The sequence below is a fragment of the Xenopus laevis genome, chromosome 7S (assembly GCF_017654675.1).
Source record: "Xenopus laevis strain J_2021 chromosome 7S, Xenopus_laevis_v10.1, whole genome shotgun sequence".
Classification (NCBI taxonomy): Eukaryota; Metazoa; Chordata; class Amphibia; order Anura; family Pipidae; genus Xenopus; species Xenopus laevis.
The window spans coordinates 106,595,511-106,622,113 of record NC_054384.1 but is presented as its reverse complement, the minus strand read 5'-3'; the positions used below and the strand labels follow the sequence as shown (position 1 = coordinate 106,622,113).

At 41.2% G+C, this 26,603-nt stretch overlaps 1 protein-coding gene across 2 annotated transcripts in view; it reads right to left on the bottom strand.

The window, feature by feature from the left end:
- The window catches only part of LOC108705251 (igLON family member 5-like), a 240,842-nt gene that overhangs the window by 40,760 nt on the left and 173,479 nt on the right, over window positions 1–26,603 (bottom strand). For both annotated transcript variants that reach the window (XM_041571695.1, XM_041571694.1), the window contains exon 3: window positions 5,579–5,811. In XM_041571695.1, the coding sequence (XP_041427629.1) occupies window positions 5,579–5,811 (233 nt within the window). The remainder of the gene's footprint in view (window positions 1–5,578; window positions 5,812–26,603) is intronic.

Below are 26,603 nucleotides of genomic sequence, written 5' to 3'. Positions count from 1 at the left end.
ATATAATTAATCCTTATTGGAAGCAAAACCAGCCTATTGAGTTTATTTAATGTTTACATGATTTTCTAGTAGACTTAAGGTTTGAAGATAGAAATTACGGAAAGATTCGTTATCTGGAAACCCTCCGGTCCTGAGCATTCTGGATAACAGATATAAGGGGAAGCCTATAACGTTGGTATAAAAGAGTAATAAGATAGGTAATATTTAAAAGGGGTAATAATCATCCTCTTTTCTAAGGTTTGGAGACTAGGAATTTGCTCTTGGGCACAGCCATGTCTTATTAAACCACTGAACAGTAGTGATGGGCAAATTTCTCCCGTTTCTCCCGAATATCGAAGTCGAAGGATTTACTGCATTTTGTTCGATCGAACGATCGAAGGACAATTCATTCGATCGAACGATTAAAACCTCAGAATCGAACGATTCAAAGGATTTTAATTCATCGATCGAACGATTTTCCTTCGAAAAAAAAAATAATTAGAAAGCCTATGAGGACCTTCCCCATAGGCTTAACATTGGTGCTCGGTAGGTTTTAGGTGGCGAAGTAGGTGGTCGAAGTTTTTTTTAAAGAGACAGTACTTCGACTATCGAATGGTCGAATAGTCGATTCAAAATCGTAGTCGAAGGTCGAAGTAGCCAATTCGATGGTCGAAGTAGCCAAAAAAACCCTTTTTTATTCCTTCTAACCCTTCACTCGAGCTAAGTAAATGTGCCCCATAGTGTTCCACAGGGAGTGGAGCTGTGACATGGAGGGGGTGGGCAGTGAAATCGGGGGCGGGGCTATGACACTGCGATCAGTGATTGGTCCTTCAAAATACCGGGCTGTTCGTGTCAAAACTGGATAGGTGGCAACCCTAGCGCCCAGCAGGTATAGGGGGCCCCATGAGGCCCTACTTCATTTAAAATGTTAATAAATATTAGTAAAACAAATTGACCTCTAGACGTTTTGGTGGCCTGAAAAATAATTTGCTGTGTGGCCCAGTAATATCTAGTTAGACCACTGTACCCCACTATATATAACCCAGTGAGGTTCACTATAACACAGTGCAATGCAGCAGCCGCTGTCTTCGTGAATTTTTCGCCGTTTCGTGAATTCACAAATTTTTTGTCGAAACAAGAGAAATTCGCCCATCCCTAATTGCCAATTATACAGCCTATATCTTACCTCCCATCTGTCCTATTTTTCGCAAGGACAGTCCCTATTTTGACAGCTGAGCCCACAGTCCCGGGATTGTTACTGAAATGTCCCGACTTTCTCTTTGAGCTCCTTCACTGAACAGCCAGAAAAAGATACAACGTTTCTAAAACGTCATTGGCTTTTTCCAGAGAGCCCAGAATACATGTCAGGTGCGCTTAGATACTTTTGTATCAATTTAAGATAAACAAAGAAACAATTATAACAATTTAAGATAAGCGGGTCTCTTGGGGAAATTGTAACTTGCCTCTTAAAGGGCAATTCACCTTCATTAGCAAAACTGTAATAACACATCAACACCATAGAAATGTGTTCAAACTTTCATAACCTGCCATATTTTGTAAAATGGACATGTTAATTAGGGGGCGTGGCCACAAAAAGAGTATGGTCAAAATTTAATTTTTCTTTTTTTTGTTCCTTCTCCTATTTCCAAAATGTTTGCTATATTGAGGCACCATAGCTGAGCCCTATGAATATACTGTAAGAGCGCAGTGTGTGTTAAAGCAAACAGAGCCGTCTTTATCCTGGTGCCATAGCGGTGCCTCTGTAAGTACCGCACAATGCTGTGTGTCTCATTATACAGACCTATATTCTGCCCCATACAGGGGTATCAACTTTAATCCCACGGCCGTACAGTGTAGTCTGCATCTTGCTGTAATGATGAGCCGCTACACTGAAGGTGCTCACATTCTATTAGGTAAATGAGAGAAGAACATTGCTGTGCCGTGTTTATTCATTGTGTGATTATAAGTACAAGAGCCTCCTTTGTTTGTGTGTGCTCTACCTGAACTGAATATATAGCAGAGGAGACATGTTTACAGCACCGCCGGGTGTCTCTTGCTGGATCTCTGAAATCCCCCAAGCAGGAGGCCCATAAATATCGTACAGTAACACTGGAAATACATGTGTTTTCTACAGCTCAGTCCACTGAACTCTGTCTCCGTTGGCATCTCCTTATCATATCGTGTGTGCATACATTAATCTCTCATTGGCATCATTATGGGAACAAGTTGGAATAACACAGTTCTTATCACACGCTAAATAAATGTTTAGCGGCTATCGGCTGTGAAGAAAAAATAATTGCTCTTTTTTTTGAAAAGTCTCTATATATTGAACTCGGCTCCCCAAACAAGACCTGCTTCAGTTTTAATGCACCCTCCCTTCCAAATTATTGCTCAGCATCATTATGACTACAGTATATACTACTAAAAACTACAAGTCTGTTGGGACAGAAGCTGCATTTAATGAATATAAACACTATAATAAATGTTGTAAAACAGCAATCCGGAAGGCAAAGAAAGGAAATGAAGAGTGCATTGCGGCGGAGGTTAAGACCAACCCCAAAAAGTTTTTTAAAGATATTAATAGCAAAAAGATGCAGGTTGAGAGTGTTGCTCCATTAAATAATGGTACCAATAAGGTTGTACCAGATACAGAAAAGGCAAATGTGCTAAATCAGTTCTTTTCTTCAGTGTATACAATAGAGGAGTCTGAGTTCCCAGGCTCACTTCATAGCTGCACTAATGGCTCAGCTTAATCTAGTCAGTGGCTGTCTCAGGATATGATTCATAAAGCTTTAATAAAAATTTATGTAAACAAGGCTCCAGGGCCTGATGGCATACACCCCAGTGTTGGGCTTAATGAAGTTGTTTGCACATGGATAGGAAACTTGCTACAGGATTGGGTGCAGAGGGTGGTTGTAAATGGTACATTCTCTGCTTGGAGTAAGGTTCTTAGTGGGGTCCCTCAGGGCTTAGTATTGGGTCCACTTTTATTTAACTTGTTCATTAATGACTTAGGGGAGGGTATTGTAAGTAATGTATCAGTGTTTGCAGATGACACAAAACTATCAGCCCAATTAATTCCATCCAGGATGTGGCACTTGCAACAGGATCTGGACTAACTGGCAATCTGGGCAGCTAAGTGGCAAATGAGGTTCAATGTTGATAAATGTAAAGTCCTGCACCTGGGATGTAACAATATCCACTTATACCCTTAATGGGACTGCGCTAGGCAAATCCATTATGGAAAAGGACCTTGGAGTCCTTGTAGATAATAAATTTGTCTGTAGCAAGTAATGCCAGTCAGCAGCATCAAGGGCAAATAAGGTCTTGAGTTGTATTAAATGGGGCAGAGATTCGTGGGAGAGGGGTCATTTTTCCACTGTATAGAGCACTGGTAAGGCCCCATCTAGAATATGCCGTACAGTTTTGGTCTCCATCACTCAAACAGGACATTATTGTATTAGAGAGGGTACAGAGAAGGGCAACTAAGCTGGTAAAGGGAAAATCTTAGCTATGAGGAAAGACTGGCCAAATTGGGGATGTTCACTCTGGAGAAGGGGAGATATGATAACTATGTATAAATATATAAGGGGATCATATAATAATCTCTCTAATATTTTATTTACCAGTAGGTCTTTCCAGAGGTCTCCCATTCCGATTAGAAGAAAAGAGGTTCCGCCTAAATATTGGGAAGGGGTTTGTTACAGTGAGAGCTGTGAAGATGTGGAATTGTCTCCCTGAATCAGTGGTACAGGCTGATACATTAGATAGGTATAAGGAAGGGTCGGATGCTTTATTCACCAGTAGCTCCTCCCAGCAGACAGGATGGAGCCAATGAGATTAGAGGAGGGAAAGGGGTGTTACAGGGAGAGCTGGGAAGTGAATCAGTGGTACAGGCTGATACATTAGATAGGTATAAGAAGGGGTTGGATGGTGTTTAGCAAGTGAGGGAATACAGGGATATGGGAGATAGCTCATAGTACAAGTTGATCCAGGGACTGGTCCCATTGCCATTTTGGAGTCAGGAAGGAATATTTTCCCCTCTGAGGCAAATTGGAGAGGCTTCAGATGTTTTTTTTTTGCCTGGCAGTTAGGCAGGTTAAAAAGGTTAAAAAAAAAGGTTGAACTTGATGGACATGTGTCTTTTTTCAACCTAACTTACTATGTTACTATGTACAGTATTTACCAATTTAGGAACACTGATATCAGCAATCAGTAATCAGAACTGTTTTCTTTTGGAGATGACTTAAGGTGCCAATGGATGTAACAATTACAATCTTTCTTGGAAAAGATCTATCCAAGAAAGATTGTTCATTTAAATACACGTGTAGAGCTGAATCGTCAGATATACAGGTAGAAACAATAGAATTCTGACGATTCAGCACTAACAATGGACGTCCAGCCCAATCGACGAGCCGACCGATATCCAAGTCTTCTGACTCTTTTCCCACCATAAACACACTGAATATCGTACAAAATTTTTTTTGTACGATATTATCTGTGCGTCTATGGCCACCATTAGTCTTTCATTCAAACCAACTGCCAGTTATGTAGGGAAAATAAGACCCTAGCAACTGGCCTAGGGAGCTGCAGAATGAAAAGAAAATAAAAAATATAAAAAAAGACCAATTTCAGATTGATTCACATACCATTCCAATAAATGTTAAACTCTAAGGTACACCCTTCCCCCGATGTGATCATGGTACGAAATAGTGGAAGCCACAGTAATACGATATACATAATAATTCATTTTTCGCTATGATTCAGCCAATGTTAATCCCCTTCCGCATTAAGTTGAAGACTTCTCCATGTCAATCTGGCCAATTACTGTAATTATCTATAAGTACTTGAGACTTGAAAGGAGATGTGTGTTATAGGGTGTACAGTTAATATAAACATCATTGCAGGAAACAGTTACATAGAGATAAAAAACAATTCACCAGCACATTGGGCAATTAAATGGCAAGTCGTGTTTATAAATGCACTCAGGACCAACATCAGAAATCGCAGGGCTCCATACGACAAAATTTCCTGGGCCCCCTGGGCTGCGCCCACCGCAAGCCCCACCTACAGGTTTGCCCTCCCCACCCCACAGGTCCGCCCCCCACCACACAGTAAAAAAACGAAAAAAAAATATTGGTGGCTAGGGTTCCCACATGGTAATAAAAAATAAAAAGATATTGGTGGTCAGGGTCCCCCATAAAAAAACATTTGTGGCCAGGGCCCCCCATTATAAAATATTGGTGGCTATGACCCCACATGCGAAAAAAAAATGGTGGCCAGGCCCCCCCCACATTATAAGAAAATTGGTGGCCAGGGCCCCTTTAACTTCTATGCCTTCCCGAAGTCAGCAGCTCTCAGAAAGATGGGGGGAACGGCTAATCAAGTAAGTGTGGCGTGGCCGGGCCCCCCTTACCCTCGGGGCCCCCTACAACTCTCCCCCCTGTCCCCCCCTGATGGCGGCCCTGAATGCACGGGTTCATTTGGCTTCATGGTCAAAGAACCAATAAATATATTATGACATGGTTCCATGCTTGATGCCAGATGAACTTCTATAACATTCGAGGAGAGATGAATGGAATATAGATAATCCCCTTACCTTGTACAATAAGATAGACTTGAGAGGTGTGAGGCATATCCTCAGTCTGGAAGGAGCAGGTATATAAACCTTCATCAGCAACATCTACATGGGTGATAACAATACTATACTCGCTATCCGTGTTGCTCAGCAGCTGCACCCGTGAGTCTATGGACCACTTGTCTTTCCCAGCATACAGTATGTTGGATCGATTCAACCAGGCCACTCTTGTCACTTTGTCATCGATTAAACAACTGGGGGGAAAAGAAGGAGATGGTAAAGAGCAGCTTGAAACAAAATCAGTATCTTTACAGTTCAACATCAGTCATCTAAGCAGGATGGGCAAAGCAAAAGACCACACAAACCCATGCTTTTGTCTTCCCAAACGTTTCTCCAAAGATAACTGGTCATTGGGAAATTAGATTTACTGTTTAGCTTGTGTTACTGCATTAACCAATTAGAATCATGGTTGCATGGTTCAAATATGATGCCAGACATATTCAGTTGCTTACAGTATATGTATGGATGGAAAAGCAATGAAGAAAGCTGAAATGGTGCAGTTGAGGTTCTTCTCAATGTACTTTCCGAGTGGCCATCCTTCTGTCTCAGCTTCATTGTACATCAATCTTTGAGTAGATTGCCCATTGACCTCACACAGGGCTTTAGGGCTGAGCTCAAAGATTGAAGAAAGTTGGTATGATAAGATTGGTGGCAATAGAGCCCCTTTGAGAAACACAAATGTTACAGGAGATTTGCTGTCACGCAAAACACAGAAAAACCCATCCTGGTCTTGGCTGAAGCTTCTGCCTCTATCAACCATCTTTTTCTTTCAGGAGGAGACCTCCTCTATTCGGATGCCACCAGGACTTAAAGTGAGAGGACCAAGGGGGAAGTTCTGGGCAGGCCTATGTACAGCCTATGATTTAGTTCCCACTGGAATGAAACGCGTAAGGCTATGTAATTATTTATTATTGCGGCCTTAATAAAGTTCTCAGTTCTTTTACAAGCTTGTTTTTGGGATCTGTAAGTGCCTGCCATTTTTCTTTTTTGGTTTGATACCTCCACTTCGAGCTGTAGGTCTGGGGCATGAGCACCCAGACCCCACGTATTACTGGTAAGATAATAAAAAAAATTTTTTTTAGGTTTTTACATTGGGACTTTTTTTCTAGGCACGGGAACTGTAAGGTCAGGAACAGAAAATAAGACAAACGTAGGAAATAGACCTACGTTTGGCAATGAGTCATTGCAGTGTAGGGGGTTTTATAGCCAGACTAATGGCTTACACTGATCACCTGTGGCCAGATTGGCAACATGTGAAACAAGCCATGCTTACTAGCAATTACAAGGCATAGCCATAAGAGTGAACCAGGGCCTTATCTGTCTGCTCACATAGCACAGCAGAACCACAGACACACCAGGTTCCTGGTTCAACTCCAAGCAGGTTGTTACACTTGTAATTGTGTACATTTGATGACTATGGCCAGCAATCAACTTATGCATATTAGGATATTCTTTCTCATCTGGCTGTATCCTGGGCAGTCATAGGAGAACCCTAAAAGGAAGGCTTTTACTTTCTGCATTTAAATGGAATGAGCACCTATTAGTCCCCTCAGTAGGAATAGGCATAGGTTGAGTTTTTCAGTTCAATCCCACATTGGAAATCCAACCTTGAGTCAGAGCCCCCCTCAGCTCATATCAAGGTTACAGATATAGGGGGAAATTATCTGTGCTTAAGTTCCAGCCATATTTCGTAATGTATCCAAGACACCAAGTTTTCTCCCAAAATCAAATCCCTTAGCATTTCTTCGGGATGTCCACTTTGTAGCCTCCCTATGTTTAATACAATGCCTACAGCTGCTACATGTATATATATATATATATATGTTACTGCATTGTTCCAATATATGATTTAAGTGGGGCAGCGTATACTAATACACAGTTGTGGTTATGCATTTCCATTCATTCAGCTGAATGAGACTGATAAACAGCGCAATCATTGCTGAGATCTCCCCAAGGCCCATCTGCGGATACTGATAATTTACCTACTATAATGTATTCCTGCCTTCAGCAGTAATTAATAATGCATCAGCACACCCCCTCTTTTTTAAATGGGTCCCCTCTGTTATTATTAAGGATGGCACAGAATTCCCATTCCGCATCTCTCTGCTGCCATCAGTGGCCACAAAAGTGTTGTTGTTACATAAGAACCCGAGTAAAACAGAGCAGTTTTCCCTTCTTCCGTCTGACTTTTTTCCTTGGGGAGACATTCCCTTTATAATAAAACTCCCCTGATAAGGCATCAGAGTCTCAACATGTCAAGATTGATCTGCAAAGCTGCCCGTGGAGCGATCATAATGTAGTTATGATTACTGGGAGATGGACACATAAATCATGAGAGCACACACACTGCATTAACTCTTCCCTCGCTTGGGTTGTCATATTATTTAAGAAGAAATCTGATAACGCCCTGCTTGTTATGTGTCCTATATTCCAACATAGAGAGAGGATCTTTCATGAATGTGCATATGGATAGTTGTGTATAGTCTTATTTCTTCACTGACATACCTCAACATGTTTGTCCTGAAAAAGAGATGGGGTATACACACACACAGCTGATCAAAATCTCAATGGTCCAACAATTTCTCAGTCCCCGTTTGGGTATAACAAAGTTACACTGTTTTCGCCATTACCCTGCTCTAGTATTCATGACAGTAAGTAACAATCTCACTCTAACTGCTCAACAGGCTGGTACCCCCATTCCAATGCTTAGGGAAACCCTACTGCATCCATATAATGTGGGAAACTATAGCAGAGCCAGGGATTTGGTGCCCAATGCACCTGGCAAACAAGATGATAGATAAATAGATAGATGGACAGACAGATAGATAGATAGATAGATAGATAGATAGATAGATAGATAGATAGATAGATAGATAGATGATAGATAAATAGATAGATGGACAGACAGATAGATAGATAGATAGATAGATGATGATAGATAGATGATAGATAGATAGATAGATAGATAGATAGATAGATAGATAGACAGACAGACAGACAGACAGACAGACAGACAGACAGACAGACAGACAGACAGACAGACAGACAGACAGTAGATAGATCTACTGCTGAAGGCCACGCTTTGGAAGGCAGACACTGGCAGTCATACTGTATGTATGTATATATAACTTTATTTGTAAAGCACTAATAAGGAGCCACAGCGCTGTACAGTGCATAAAAGCACAATATATATAAAAGTATACACGAAGAAGACAAATCACACAATAAATATACACAGAATTCATATCAGGACAAAGAGCTTAAGTGCTATGTGGTAAGAGACATAGTGGGAAGGAGGTCCCTGCACCGTAGAGCTTACAGTCTAAGTGTATGGGAGGCTAACATACAGGCACAAGAGATGAAAAAGTGAGATGAAAAAGTGCACAAGGTAAGGCATAGTCAGTAGGGACAGGACTAGGCTAATGTTCTAGTGCTCCAAAAGGTAAGCTCTTAGTTTTTTCTTGAAGAGATTGAGAGAGGATTCCTTAGAAATTCAAGGATGGAATTCCAGAGATAAGGAGCAGCAAGATAGAAGGGGTTGAGACAAGATGTGGATGGTGTGAAAATAAAGTGGCTCTGAGAGGGGCGGAGAAGACGGCCAGGAACGTATGGTGAGACAAGAAATTAAATGTAATGAAGAGCAGAGGAGCAGAGGAGTGAAGGGCTTTGAATATTATTAGAAGGGTTGTATATGCTATCCTTTGCACAGGCAGCCATGCTAAGTATTTTAGTTGGGGTTGAGCAGGTTCCATTTAAGGAGAGAGCAGAAGGATCCTGGTAGTAGAGTTTAAGATTGATTGGAGGAGAGAGAGACCGGTTAGTAGGAGATATACAGTAGTTTGCAAGTAGTATTAGTGACCAAGGCAACTGCCTCCCTGAATGCTTTGAAACCATCTGTGGGACCACATAGTTCCCCACCACTTTTCCTCTGCTTATCTCCTCTTTCTCCTTCCATGTCCATCGTTCCATGTCCTATTGCTCCCCCACCCCCAAATTGTGCCAAGGCAAGTGCTTCTTCTGCCTACCCCTAGTTCCAACCCTGAACTATTGGGTACTTGAGTTGGAAACTCGACACAAAGACAAATTTATATTTTGAAGTTTAGAAAAATCTGATTAGACAGAAGACACATTTCGCACTAATTTTAATACTAACGACCAATCTGCTTCTGCTTTATAAGTTGGGGATTTATGATGTGACACACTAATGCAATAGGACAAATCGAACAGATTTTGAAAGAGGCTGGATTGCTGGTAGCCAAATTGCAGAAGGCTCGGGCACGCAGCAGAGTGATTTTGTGTGCCAAGGGGAACATGCTGAAAATCACGATGGCATATGGCAACAAGGGAAGAGAAACACAGAGATAACTGGCATTTTAGAAACAAGGACAATGCATATGGTGGCAGGCTGAGCACACAATATGGGATTTTGGAGCTGTGGCAGAAATAGTAAAGGTGTCCAGATATGGACAAGTTTGTTTGGTCTTCAACTTCATCTGTCTTTTTAGAACCTTAAAGCTTTTATAGAAGGGAACACATGTCCAATGGCATTTTTCAAAAGGATATAGCCTGGAAAATATCCATAGTCTTGAGTGCAAGACAGTTAATTTGTCATTCTAGTCCTATAACCACCTTCATTTACTGCCTAGAGGCCTAGAGTTACATATTGCAGTGCTGTGCCACGTGGGTGGTAGAATATTGGAAAAAACGAAAGGTCAGTGGACTATGAATGAAACATACTTGACATATACATCTGCTTGACCAGGTGCTCTTCTCTAATGCAACTGAGATGTAGTCAGTTAAGGGGCAATTGTGATTGGTAAATCTAATAATTGACTATATATATTCATATTATTAGGTGTATTTTATGAGACAAGACAAAGTTCTATATAGCAATTCTAATGGACAACTAAGATGGGTATCAAGCGAACAATCAACATGATTAACTTTGGTGTATTAGGAAAAATGTAAACCCTCTCATTCAAAATCGCAATTTATGTATACATTTTTTCTAGATTTCAATATATTTGCAGTTTTGAATTTTAAAAAGCAGCGTCACCTGCAGCTCAATTTAGCCTGGACTGTTGCTTTGCTTTCAACTGCCCAGAAAAGACTTCTTTTCTCATGCAGTTGCCAGTATTAGGCTGGTACAATAAGTTCAGTATATAAAATATGGCATTTCTAGCCACATTTGTTTTTAGGATTTAGTTTTCCTTTAATGACTCAACAATACTTTTTTCCAATAAAAAGTCGCTGTATTCCTCCAAATAAATTTGGGGAGGGAGAATAAGAGAAATAAATTTTATATAGTGTAGTATTTTTAAACACTTTCTCACTGACCCCCTTGGCGTCTATTAAAATCACCGTGCTTCGCAATTCACACTATATTGTGTCGTCCAATATTTCGTGCCAAACTTAAACGCAAACAATTATAAGGAAAAAAAATAAAAAAATTAAAAAAATAAACAAGGAGGAAAAGAATTGTTTTGTGAAATATTGCGTTGGCTTGTGAGTGAGAAAGTGTTTAAAAATACTACACTATATAAAATTTATTTCTGTTATTCTCCCTCCCCAAATTTATTTGGAGGACTACAGCGACTTTTTATTGGGAAGAATTTTCTAACAGGTGGAGGAGAACCTGAGTTGACGCTGGACTTTTGGGAGTGATCCAAGCTTCCTCGGAATCGAACTATATTTGGACTTTGTCAACAATACTTTGTTTAGAAACAGAATGACTGTCAGTATTTTTTCTTCTTTTATCTTGACCTTGAATAGCTCATCAGTCACATACATACATACATACAACCTGAGATGATGGTCAATGGCAATGCCTTTATGTCTTGGGCCTAAATGTTATACATAATGGGAGCAACAATGAGACCCCCTAACTGGTAAAACATTGAAGCTTTTTCCCATTTAGCAGGAGTAACTTTCCTGCCTGTACAAGAAGGCAATAAAAGAGAGTTTATGTCTCCATAAAAGTGACAGTTTTGACGTTAACAAAAGATTTATCTCACCTTGATCTAATTCTGTGTTTGTTTTTATGATATGCACTTATCAAATGGATCATCCACTGAGCCTCTCGCTCGGATCATTGAAGCTGATATTTGCATTAGTGTCAGGGGTGCTTCGCCAATGAGGCAAGTTGAGGCTGTCGCCTCAGACGGCAGCGCCCCACTAGGTACCAGGGGCAGCAAAAATGCTGCTCCTGGTACTTTAAGAGCGAATTTCTGGGGGAGGGGGGGCAGCAGCAACTGCTGCTGCCTCAGGCGGCAGAGGGGCCAGGATCGCTCCTGATTAGTGTTTCTGGAACAGTTTTCTTACATTGAGCAGTCCTTGTCTTGGTGGTAATAACCCTAGAACCAGTCATATCATATTAGTGCCATATGAGCAACTCTAGGCATCAGAGTGAAACTGATTAGTTGGCAGTTCTAGGAAGCCATGGCAAGAAGCACGCTTTTTATGGGAGAAGATGGAACTAATGGTCAGTTGTGGTGTGAGTCACAAGAAGCATGTTGCTCGCGCTATCTGAAGTTCTAATGTTGATGAGTCCCTTCAGACAGTGTTGACAGCCTATTTGCCCATCTATGAGGCAGTCCTGACTTTGTCCCCAACAGATACCTCTCAAGCATGTTTGAAAACTCTTTTGGGTAGGGACCTCATTATAAATAAACTGACCACACCTCCAAATGAAGTAGTCATTGTTTGCAAGTGTAGAGTATCGGCAAGAGAAGTGGAGTTGACCCAACAATGTTGAGAAATGAGGTTTAGCAACAACTGTAAGTGACCTGTTCTTGTCACTGTTAATGCACAAATTAATGCACAAAGATTTACAGTATCTGCCTTAGTTGACCCTTTGATGATTGTTCCTTAGCTCTGACATCATCCTAGTTTCTCTTTAGATTTTAATTACCCCGTCAGAACAGACGGGCAGCAAAGCAATTCATTGCAGGCTCATCTGGCAGAGGTTGAGAAATGAATAAGGATTGCTTTATAAATACAAAGATGCCATCAAATGCAGCCATTCTGCACTTGTACAACGTCATGTTCCTTGATTAATGACCCTTGGAAGGTCGCGTCAAGCATCTGTCAAACTGAGAAAATGTGTGTTCTGTTCCCACGAGCTCAGAACTTTCCTAAGTGCGGGGTTTGTTTTTGTACTGACTGATGCAAATGAAGCTGGGAAGTGGGGATTTCAATAAAAGGATGATGAGGGAGATGGGGTGGGAGGCGAGAAGGAAAATAGAAGTGAGGGGTAGGGGGAGTAGACTGAAATTCCCAAAAGAGCCTGGAGAACTTGTTCATGTTGACACTGAACTTTACCATGTCTTATTCATCAGTGTTGATTAACAACTCCCAGTTTGGTTTTATCTTTGCTTGCCAGGACTGGCTGGCCACTTGTATACAGACTGCGGCCATATTCTGGGTGACAGTAGGGGGTTCCATAGACCATTTCCAGATAAGGAAAAGTTTATGAGCTGTGTAGATAGAGGGGCAAGTCCTATAGCAGGCCAAAGTCTTGCCAGGTGTATAACAAGCAGAGTCCGGGAAATGGGACTCAGAACCAGAAGTCCCAGGGGACAGGAAATGGGTAGGACTCAGAAACAGGCAAGGAATGCAGGAACCAGGCAGAGAATCAGGAACCAGACAGAAAAATATGGACCGGGCAGAGAATCAGGAACTAGAAAGAAAATTATGAACCAGACAGAGAATCAGGAACCAAGCAGATGAACAGAAAACAGACAGGGGATCAGAAAACTGACAGGGGATCAGGAACCAGGCAGGAGATCAGTAACCAGGCAGAAGAAGAGAAAACAGGTAGGGGATCAGGAAACAGACAGGGGAATAGCACTTGAACCAAGCAGGGGATCAGGAGCCAAGAAGAGAATCGGGAACCAGGCAGAGGAAAATAAAACAGACAGGGCATCAGGCACCAGAAGATTGGTGACTAGAAACCAGGGAGGGGTTCAGAACCTGGGCAGGGGATCAAGAAACCAAGCAGCAGACTAGATTTCAGAAAATGACCTAATGACCAAATATCACTGGTGGCTACAGGTAGGTTTATATAGGCCCTTTTTTGTTTATTTTTTTGATTACTACCTAACTGGCACTTTACCTTCAGAAGATTACTCTTAGGGGCACATTTACTAAGGGTTGAATATTGAGGGTTAATAAACCCTCGAATTCGACACTCGAAGTAAAATCCTACGAATTTGAATATCGAATTCGAAGGATTTACCGTAAATCCTACGATTGATCGATCGAAGGATCTAACGATTCGAGGGATTTTAATCAATCGACCGAAGGATTTTTCTTCGATAAAAAAAACCTTCGAAAGCTGATGGGGAAGGTCCCCATAGGCTAACATTGTACCTTGGTAGGTTTAAACTGCCGAAGTATGTAGTCAAAGTTTTCTTTTAAAGAGACAGTACTTCGACTATCGAATGGTCGAATAGTGGAACGATTTTTAGTTTGAATCGTTCGAACTGAAGTTGAAGTCGTAGTCGAAGGTCGTAGTATCCTATTCCATGGTCGAAGTACCCAAAAAAATACTTAGAAATTCGACAAAGAAATATACCACCAGGTTGTTATACAGATCAAACTTTGAATACAGACACTTGCTGATTTATGTTGGGAGCTGCTGACCTTCAACAATAAATGCTCCACTAAACCAGTCAATAAAGCAACCAAATGAAAATGGAAGCACCCAATAAAACTGAAGACAATAAAACTGATACAGTGGTAGAACAAACATGAAAATGAGAGTTAATGTATAAAAGCAGAGAGAGAGAGAGAGAAGTGAGTTTGAGTATGAACTCCATATTAGACTGGGATCAGGTAGAAAAGGAGTTTAGATATGTATTTAGATGTATAAATAGATATATATGTAGATGTATATATACAGCAGGGGAACCATGTAGGTGTTTTTTAGCAGCCAGGACATTACTAGAAAACACAAGCAAAATGAAAGCAATTGTAGAGGGAATTTTGCCTTAAACAGAATACAGCTGGCCGTGAACAACCCAGTTGATAGGTACAAAGTAGAGGTCAACTATCAGGAGAAAAGGAATAAAGGCAAAGCCAAGATCAAGGAGTAGAGCTGCAGGCCTCATAGGATCTCTGTGTCTACCGGAACAGGACAGGCTAGGCATGGAGAACAAGTCACAGTGATCAAACACAGACTTCTGGGACTGCAGAGAATGCATTAGTTATGCAGGTCTTGTGGCACAGGTGGGTGCAGTTGACAATTAGCTCAGAAGCAAAGGGCAGTTAATTAGGTTTTCTGGGAAAGACTTAGATCAGAGATGCTGATTAACTATTCACATTTGGTACAAGGCTGATAAGGACCCATACTGGGCTCCTAACAATCTCCTTTTGAGACTTTTCTAATTACAATAACTTGATTCTCTTTATTATTGGGTTCACGTTTGGACTGCGGTAAAATGACCAAAATTCATTAGTTCTAACTCCCATAAAGGAATAGGATCTATTTCCAGAAACCCACCGTCACATAACATTAAGAGGACCTTGGCCTTTGTTTTTGAAGATGCAAGCTGCAGAACTGTCAGAACTTACACTATCCAAGACAGAGCTTCTCTTGTGTCTAAGCAGCTGTCCACTGGCCGGGTAAGGATAATGTATAAATCTCAGGACCTCATCTATTTTATTGGTACTGACTCCCTAGTGGTTGAGGGAGCCATTTAAGATCCATGGGCCTATAAAATAATTGCCTTTTAAACTGACATTTGATTCGGATTCATATGAATAATGCTTATACTGAGTAGACAAGGCCATCAGCTGAAGACCACATTGGGCCATTGATGTGGTTCCTTTGATTCTCAACTTGGGGGGGGCCGAATCATCGGGCAAACATCTGCTTTATTTTGTGACAAACAGATCTTCCTAAGCAAGTCCAGTATTATACATGGTAGAAAACCTACTAATCACTTGTAGCTAAAGAGCAGTGCTAATCGTTTCACACGATGGGATGGCTTATAGGGCGATTTGATCACAGAATTCCTTAGTCTCCTGAAACATCGATCCTGTGAGTCACATACCAAGCACTTACTACTCTTGATCAGTCTTGTTTGATCCTCAAGACAACAAAACTGCCCTGTGTAGTTTTACACTAAGGGACCATTCCCTCAGATCTAATCTGATCTTTCTTGGTCTCCTTGGCCTTTTGAAAACAGAGCAGCTATTTCTGTCCTTTCATGGCTGTATTCCGCCTACACAACTATTAATTCAGATTCTAATTTATCTGCTATTCTTCCATACCCTGTGTGCTTCCATTTTCTCCCTGTGGATTATTGGCATCAGACTGGGTTGTGTGAGGGTTTGAGCATTTGAGTTTTTTGACTTGGGACTAAATATATGTACAGGGTGAAGACAACATATTGTAATAAAGACCCAAACATAATCATATTTCAAATAACTATTGATTTAAAATATTTATTCTATAGCCTTCTACAGCCATAGATATCCAAAAAATGTAACGGTTTCCAAAGTATCGAACCATTTTGTAAGAGGCATAGTCATTGTTATTGGCAATATTGTAGCATGGCAGCCAATAAGCAGCTGGGTGGACCTGATAGGTAACTGCCATATATATTTCCCTATAATAAGGCAGAGCTGTGATTGGCTAGCCATATTCTACCCTGCTTCTGGGGGAATTAATCTTAGAACAGGTTAGCCATTCATTTGTAATATAGACACAGACCAGAGAGGATCAATGGGAAGCTCTTGAGGACTATAACCATACGATTTTAGGAGATGATTCTCGTATCTATCTGTATGGATCTATCTGATAATACCTCTAGGAACACATGGCAGTGCAAATAGTGTGGCACATCCATGTACAGTACAGCCTCATGTACAATACAGGGTCATTAACAAAGTCCATGGACCACAGAACAAATATACTCTAATCTGGTTGCAGTCTTTGCCTTGCTCCAGATAAAATGCCAACCATTGTTCCCAAACTTACCAATCTGAATGACAGAAAGGAGCTTGCCTACATGCCTACTCCAATACAATGGCATAATTAGTGGGGGTGCGGGAATGTGATTACACCTGGGCCCGCACCCCCTTGGGGCCCGCCGGAGCTATGATAATGCACATTATGGATGGCAGGTGATATTCTCTGGCATGTTTTTTGGGAGAGTGGCAATTTAGGGTGCAATATTCTATTTACACCATTGCTCTCATCCTGCTCCCGTGAATACAGTGCTACTCAACATAGACAATAGTGGATTTATGAGGGTGGACCCAGGTCTCGGTGCTCCAAAACAGGGTTCAGAAACCTGCGGCACTCAATTGAAAAAAGCAGGGTGCAAAGAGCAAAAACATGGTGCCAATTTTTGCATTTTGTATCCTGTCTGCCACATATTTGGTGTGACACAAGGGACAAACATTGATCCAGGTCTATCAATCTACAGCATGTGGTTGGTTGCTATGGGTTACAGGATCTGGCAAAAACCTGTTATTAAATTTGCCCCTACTGAGTCACTAATGTAGGTTGCGATCTTTGGAGGACCTACAATTTACATGGAGGTCTTTATCGGGCCTGAGGGCTGGACAGCCTTGATGCAACTGTTTGTTAGCAAAGTATCTTTAGACTGGTTATACCGAGCTTACGAGCTTTTGCATTTAAATTACTTTAAAATCAATATGCAGAGGTGTCTCCTAGCACCGGTATGGAGACAATGTAGAATGTAGATCAAAATCTCTGGATATCTGTAGAACACAAGATTCGGTAAGTCAAACTGATATAAAAGATCTGCCGACATCTTAAGGGATAATAGGTTTAACTTTGTTTTCCAATTTTCCTCCTGCTGCTGATCGGATTAGGGAGCCCATTTATAATCACTGAAGGCTCTTGGAAAATAAAACAGAGGAGGATGTTTATGATTTGGCAGCACGTCCGATTTAAAGGAGATATCCAATAATCAAGAACCATTATACAGAAGGAACGCCGAGTTAGTGACTCGTTGGAGGGTTAATTCCGAGTATTGAATATGTAATCTCGGCAATAATAAGACTCAGTGGAAAATTATGATGCATTAGGGAAAGACATATGCAATGAGGCCATCATTGATCACCGATCAACAGGTTGTCTCCTTGATTAAATGTCTGTGCAATTATGAATACTCTGGGAATGAGTATGGGAGATTCCGGAGAGCAACCATCAGCACTACAGAGCCATTTAAAATGCAGACATAAAGCCGTACAGGAGAGAATGTCTGTTATCATTACTGAGCTTGGACATATTCCGCATAGCTCATCAGAAGGGGGAACTGATTGTTACCTCCAGCACGTATTATGCAGAAAACTCTAAGAGCATCTATTTTTAAGGCACTAGACTGGTCTATGATATCTGTAGTCAGTTTTGTGGATCTGTCCATGTGTATGCAAGAAAAAAAAAACTACCTGTTACACAACAGCAGGAGTGGGCTATTTATACAGACCATGGCCAAGGATTTAACGTTTCCAGAATGGGGTCGCACATTGTCAAATTGTTCTTGTCGATGGAAAAAAATCCACTTTTTGTTTTCGCTAACGGCTTTAGCAGATGGAGTGCGTTTGCCCACTTCTTCGCTGCAAGAGCTGCATGAATTATTGAGCAGGGATATTTTTTTTAGCCAAAGCTCACCTTGGATGAAGTACAAAGTTTGTTCACTGACTGTTTCCGCTGCTATAAAACTTCAGATCTTAACAACACCATGTACTTGCAAACTTACAATGAATGCCCAGGGCATATCATTAAATGGGCATGGTCTATCTATCTATCATCTATCCATCCATCTATCTTGAAGTAAATCAACAGTTTCAGATCTTGTCTTGAGCTTTGTCTTTGGTGTGCCCATAGTCTACATTTATGTAAATAACTCCAACATGAGACCATCACCATATTTTGTACTTTACCATTCATTACCATTCTTAGTGCCTCCTGTCGCCATTCAGGACTTCATCGCTTATCTAGAATTACTTTCCATCACGCTATTCTATTTTTTGAACCTTCAAGGAATCTAGGGGAGAAGGTGAAGGCTCTGCTTAGAGAGGCTACCAACCCAACAGAACAGTTTCCATTGGATAACTTATACTTATATATGAATATATATATACTGTATATAGCAGTGGGTTCACTTTTGGAGTTATTTTCTGCCTATAAGGAAATCTCTTAAAACATACCTCTTCTCTAAGAGAAGACCTTCAGTCTTTAGAACAGTCAGCTCTTTCTTTCTCTAATAGGAAAATTAGTGTCACGGTCAGCACCCTAAATTCAGAATCAAGGCTAAGCACCCTGTCCTCGGCTCTTGCTTCCATCTTTAACAGCTGCCTTTCACCTCGGGAGGAGCCCTCGGCTAATCGGATGCCGCCAGGTCGAGGTGCCAAAAGAAAGGTTCTGAAGGAGCAAAGGGACACAATGGTAATGCAAAGTCTTTAGGGCTGAAGGTCGCGGTACAAGGCGTAGGCAGAAAGCGTAGTCAAATCAGGCCGGGTCAGGGCAGGCAGAGTACAAACCGAGTCAGCCAGGCAAGGGTCAAACCAGGAGATCAATCAGAAGGGATATGGAATAAGCGGAGTCGGTTACCAGGCAGGGTCAGGATACAGAAGTCAGAATCGTCCAAAAACAGGTAGGGGGGGTCACAACCGGAAACGGATCACAGAAGCTATAATTTCTTTTTATGAGAAGGTCAGCAGGGACCTCGATTCTGGGATGGCAGTGGATGCGATTTACTAAGACTTTGCTAAAGCATTTGATACAGTGCCACACAGAAGGTTACTGGTTAAATGAAGGAATGTTGGCCTGGAACATCGTATTTGTACCTGGATAGAGAACTGGCTAAAAGATAGACTACAAAGAGTGGTGGTAAATGGAACATTTTCTAATTGGACCAGTGTTGTTAGTGTAGTACCGCAGGGCTCTGTACTAGGTCCCTTGCTTTTCAACTTGTTTATTAATGACCTGGAGGTGGCCATTGAAAGTACTGTTTCTATTTTTGGAGATGAGACTAAATTGTGCAGAACTATAGGTTCCATGCAGGATGCTGCCACTTTGCACAGTGATTTGTCTAAACTGGAAAACTGGGCAGCAAACTGGAAAATGAGGTTCAATGTTGATAAATGCAGGTTATGCACTTTGGCAAAAATAATATAAATGCAAGTTATACACTAAATGACAGTGTGTTGGGAGTATCCTTAAATGAGAAGGCCCTAGTTACGGGCGCATTCAGGCACATGAGGACTGCGAGGAAGGCGTCCCGGCTGCACCACTGGATCACCAGGAAAGTAAGTTATTACAATTAGAGCCTAAAAGCTCTAGCCACTAATGGTATTTTACTTAACTTATACCAACTCAAGTATATTATTCCTTTACTTGATGTGCCCAAGAGGTTCCTACACAAATGGGTCCACCAACAGTTGCTATTTCTTAAACCAGTATGAGCACCTAAAGCATGAAGATGTAACAATTCTATTCCTTGGGGATTTGGTCTCGATTGATCCCCAAAGTGATATGCTGTCACAAAATGTGGAAAGATAGGACTTTAACTTTTATTCCAATAAAGTAACCCCTCAGGAAAAAGGGAAATGTTCCTTGTCTTGGAAACTCTTCAGCTTTTCATTCTCTCTGTTATCCACCTTGGGATTTTGAAGGAAATGTAAAGCCTGCTAGACTGCTCTTTTCCCACTACAACAACACAAAATAAGTCTATCTATTCTACAAATTGTAATTCTACAAAAAAGAAATATAAAACAACAATTCTACAGAACAATACAGCTCATTTCCTAATGTAGGAATGCAATGAATTGCACCAGAGCAGAACCCATCACAACTAATCAACATGAATGGGGTTAGTCTGCTAGAGTTTCAGAGAATCTTCTGGAGGGTCCAGTGCCTAATGGGTCCCACTCAAAGGAATTATCAGCCTTTCCTTCTTTCCAGTACCTTCAACATGTAGCTACATTTAATTGTTGTTGTGGTTGGCAACCGGACATCAGGATGGGGTTGCCCCTAATCAGTCCAGCCTGACACTGAAATCTAGTGTATGTTAAAGCGTGATTTTAAATATATCATTAGTTGCTTCACTTGAACAGTTTTGACCTTCAGTATTGAGAAATGGGCCATTGTAATTTGTGCATAAAAAATGTATTTATACTGAACTAAGGCTAAAGTTTGAGCTTGTCAATAGCAGCAATGATCCAGGACTTCAAACTTGTCACAGGGGGTCACCATCTTGGAAAGTGTCTGTGACACTCACATGCTCAGTGGGCTCTGATTGGCTGTTGAGAAGCTAAGCTTAGGGCTCGTCACTAATTATCCAGCAGAAAATGAGCTTCCCTGGCTGTAATATAAGCTGATGCTACAGGTTTGCTGATTATTCAATTCTGATGCTAATTGCACTGGTTTCTGTGCTGCCATGTAGTAATTATGTGTATTAATTACTAATCAGCCTTATATTGTGACATTTCTATTCTATGTGTACTGTATATTGTGAGTGGCTCCCTAAGCTCAGTAAGTGACAGCAGCACAGAGCATGTGAATCAGTGAATCAGCAGAAAAGAAGATGGGGAGCTACTGGGGCATCTTTGGAGACACAGATCTTTACTGCTAAAGGGCTGTGGTTGCCTGGGGCTGGTACAGAAGCACAAAACATCATGTACAACATTTCTAGTCACTTCTTTAGTTAGGCTTTAGTTCTCCCTGAAGTAGCCTATCAATTCAAAATATTGTGAAAAGCAGAAAAAGGAACAACTAACCTATTGGCAACCAACTGAGCCACATCACCATACACTCAACTCAGAGCCATCATCTGATAGTGTATTAGATCTCTGCTGGAAGTATTATACTTTATCAACATTATGAAATTTAAAACATAAGCAATAGTAGGAGAAAATAATTCTGCTCAATTAAACAGTAATAGAGTTACATAGGTAGGCTGGGGGGTGATAATCTTTGGGTGTAGTAGGTTGGTTAACAATAAACTATGAGATATCATGGTTGGGTTAATAAACCAGAGAACAGTGGGTGAAACAACACAAGGGTGAAGTTAATAAATGTTAGATTTGAAGTTAGTGGTGAGTAAAAACAATAAATAATGGTGAGATCTAAAGGGGAAGTAGATGAACCCAACATTTGCTTTTGAGGGTTATTTTACATAAAGTACAATGTGTGGACTTGTCTGATATCTGAGATACGGTGGTGAGGATTCTTATTCCTGACATACAGTAGTACCATGGATATGAATGATAAAGAAGTGTGAGAAATGATGGTGGTGGTAAATAAGCCTGAGATTTAGTGATGAGTGTTATAATACCAGAGATATCATGGTTAGGACTAATTATCATGGCTAGGATTAATAAAATTGAGATATGGTGCTAGGATTTAGCTGATAATATTAATCCTGAGATATAATAGCTGGGGTTAATAAATGTGAGAAATGATGTTGGGGGTTGATATACCTGAGAAATACTGGAAAGTGCTAATAAACCTCAGATACAATGGTGGGGGCTATCAACTTGAGATAAGATGGTGGGGATTATAAACCTGAGATACAGTATGATGGAGGGGGTAATAAACCTGAGATGGGGAATTTGAGAGCAATAAACCTGAAAATTTGAGGATGGAATTAACGACCCTGAGATATGATGTTGGGGGCTTAATAAACTTAATATGGGGCATTTAGGATTAATAAACATGAGATCTGACTGGCCGGTTTGTGAGGCTGAGGGGTTTATACATTTAAAATCGGGATTAATAAAGACGAGATGTGGAAACGGGGATTAATAAACTTTATATGGGAGGGGGCATTGTTAGGAATGAATAAACTTGAGCTGTGATGGTGGGGGTTAGAAGCTTGAATGAAGGGTAACATGTTTAATAAACAACATATAATGTATATATAATATATAATGATAAAGAAAAGCAGAGCAGAGGGGAGCTGGGTTATTAGAGGTAAATACAGTATTTGCTATACGAAGGGTTGCCACCTTTTCCAGAAAAAAATACCGGCCTTCCTATATATTTATCATTTTCTCTATTAATTCCATTGGGATCAACCATCATTTTTGGCTGATAAAATACTGGCCAGGTGGCAACCTTAGCTATACGGTGCTATTATGTTATGGCTGGGGATGTCGTGTTGGACTAGGGCGGATGAAAGCAACTCACTACAAAACAACTGACCAAGGAAGAGTCCACTCTCTTAAATGGTTCTTCACCATTTTCTCCTGTTTCTTCTATTATTCTTTACTCCTTTATTTTCACCTTCTCTGCCTTCAGTCTCATCTTCTCCAGTGAACATCTCATTTAAATCCATTGTCTTTCTAAGCTTGATTCTCTCTCTTTCTCTCTCTCATGCTGGTTCTCGTGGGGCAAGGCCTAAATTTTGCATGTAATATAATATTACTGAGTGTCTGAAGCTAAAGACCCACTATGTCCAAGTGCCTCTTTCCCCGTTAACCAAAGTGCCTGCAGCTGTATAAATAACACAATGGGGTGGCATAGGTTGTCCATTCTCACATCCCAGAGGCTATCTTTTTTTGGTACCACCTCACCCTACAATACCTGCTCAAACCCACAGTCATTCCCCAGAGACTATTATCCCACTGTTACTATAAGCACCATCTCTCCCTACTATACCTGCTATCCCACAGTCACACTCCCTTCCCAGAGACTATTATCCACTGTTACTATAGACACCATATCTCCCTACTATACCTGTTATCCCACAGTCACACTCCCTTCCCAGAGACTATTATCCCACTGTTACTATAGACACCATATCTCCCTACTATACCTGCTATCCCACAGTCACACTCCCTTCCCAGAGACTATTATCCGCTGTTACTATAGGCACCATCTCTCCCTACTATACCTGCTATCCCACAGTCACACTCCCTTCCCAGAGACTATTATCCACTGTTACTATAGGCACCATCTCTCCCTACTATATCTGCTATCCCACAGTCAAACTCCCTTCCCAGAGACGATTATCCCACTGTTACTATAGGCACCATCTCTCCCTACTATACCTGCTATCCCACAGTCACACTCCCTTCCCAGAGACTATTATCCACTGTTACTATAGGCACCATCTCTCCCTACTATACCTGCTATCCCACAGTCACACTCCCTTCCCGAGACTATTATCCACTGTTACTATAGGCACCATCTCTCCCTACTATACCTGCTATCCCACAGTCACACTCCCTTCCCAGAGACTATTATCCACTGTTACTATAGGCACCATCTCTCCCTACTATACCTGCTATCCCACAGTCACACTCCCTTCCCAGAGACTATTATCCACTGTTACTATAGACACCATCTCTCCCTACTATACCTGCTATCCCACAGTCACACTCCCTTCCCAGAGACTATTATCCACTGTTACTATAGACACCATCTCTCCCTACTATACCTGCTATCCCACAGTCACACTCCCTTCCCAGAGACTATTATCCCACTGTTACTATAGACACCATCTCTCCCTACTATACCTGCTATCCCACAGTCACACTCCCTTCCCAGAGACTATTATCCACTGTTACTATAGACACCATCTCTCCCTACTATACCTGCTATCCCACAGTCACACTCCCTTCCCAGAGACTATTATCCACTGTTACTATAGGCACCATCTCTCCCTACTATACCTGCTATCCCACAGTCACACTCCCTTCCCAGAGACTATTATCCACTGTTACTATAGACACCATCTCTCCCTACTATACCTGCTATCCCACAGCCACAGTTCCCTTCCAGATCCCAGCCAAGGCTCAATTTTGAGGCCCTAAACAGGACCTAGAGTAAGTTCTAGTTATGCCACTTTCCTCAACAAAATGTTTATTCTTCCTCTGAAAAGGAAAAAGTCTAATTCTCTGAAGCTCTCGTATCTTGCACTGTTATCACATTATGACCATGAAGTTGTCATAGAGATGGGAAAACTGATTAGTACAAATTGTATTTCATTTCAAATCGGGACAATTTGCAAGCTGCGAATCTCATATAACTGGAGACATGATACGTAACTGATTCCATTGGGACCTATTTGTGCAACTGTAACAACACCACTATGCAGAAAATACCCGGAAGAAGCCTGTGATGCATAAAGCATTTGGCTATATTGACTGATATTTATATAGGGTTGGCACATTTCTCCAGCACTTTACAAAGATTATCCATAAATCACATCAGTCCCTGCCCCAGGGAGCTAACAATCTAAGGTCCTTATTAAGGTCCCTATTCCATTCAGCAGTCAGTTATGCAGGCTGTGTATTTTTGGAGTGTGGGAGGAAACTGGAGTACGCAGAGTAAGTCTACTCAGACATGTGGAGAACATAAAAACTCTGGCCCTGGCTGGAACCAAATTTGAAGGATGCCAGTTTGGAGGGTACATATGTTACGTGACCAGGGAAGGACTCATTTCCAGAAAGGAGAAGGGCACCATAAAGACAGTGGATATTGAATGACTTGCCAAGCCAGGTTGTAAATCCTGATGAAATAATTATACTAAAGAATTTCTGAGACAAGATTCTAGTGAGACAAGAATTTCAAGGTTAAACCTGATTAACATCTGGTGATTGATCCACAGAGAATTTTGCCTAGTTGGCATTAGGGAGAAATGTATCTGATTTTCACCAGGATGTTAAATTGACATTTTTGTTGGTTTTCATCTTGTAAGTGTGTAAAGTGTGTAGTCAGTTACTAGTCATCGTTGCTCAGAACTACGGTGGTGCCCTGTACTTGCTTTGTGTTTCCATTTAGAAATAGACATGGGAAGCAGACACCCTAAATTATGCACGGTACATGGCATGTCTCATTTTTCTATTTGGTGTGGAACTAAAACCTCAGATGAACATTTAGATATTTACTCATGTAGCCATATTTGTCTCAGTCTACCAGCCTGCCCGTCATTCAAAAACCAGACTGAAATCACAGAGGGGACCACATAGGGGCAACTGGCCACAGTGAAGAACTGCAAAAGAGATGTTCAATGCACAAAGAGTTTGGGATAACCGATACAGTACGGCAAGAAGGAGATGTTTGTGCAAGCTGGAGACAGCAGGACAAGATGGAGACAGTGGTGGAAGATGAAACAGTTCAACACTAAACTAGGTCCTGATCACTCTACAGAATCCAGAAGAAGACCTTCCCATTTCTGCACTATGAGTTGTTCCAGATCTTCCAGTGATAGTAATGCTTGAAGTAAGGGGTTAATGAGGGAATGTAGCCTTGAAGGGATGGAGTGAACATATTTACACATTTCTGCTCTGCCACCCAGTAAAATCAGCCTAGAATAAGAGGCAAGGATAGTCTGAAATGAATTTCAGTCTAAATATCCCAGAGGAGGGTCTCAATTCATTGCCAGTCACTGTGCTCCAATGTCAGCGGCCAGCAGGTCGCAGTGTTGCTGCTTCATTGGATGGATACAAGGACAAGCTCACTCAGAGAAAATTTCTTCTTAACCCTTTCCTTGAAGGACATTGCCTGTTTTGTAAATGTGTTGCTTTCATATACTCAATATTGCCCCCTCTGACAGCAGTAGGAGCATTTAAGGGCAAAACAGATTCTTTGAAGCAAATAAGCCACCATATTACCAAACTGTCATCTGTGGCCTGTGCCTTACTCTTTAAAAGTTGCAACCTGCGCATTGGTGTTAAGAAACTCAGGGAAATGGCTTTATGTGCTACTTTATGTGCTACCATCATAGTTTTGCTGATTTCTGCACCCCCCCTTGAATAAAAACTCTAAAGACAATTGTGGCAGAAGTCAGGGTTGGGCTGAACACCAGAGCATCACCCGGTGGAGATCAGCCCATCCGTATTTTTCTTATGGGCCCTTATTAATACCTATAACATTTGACACAATCCATCTCTAATTGATAGTGGGTCCACAATGTGAGGTTCTCTAGAGGACCCTAAGAGACCAAGGCCATCCCTGGTTGAACTATTTTTTAGGCAGTTTCATGTATAATTGTATCAT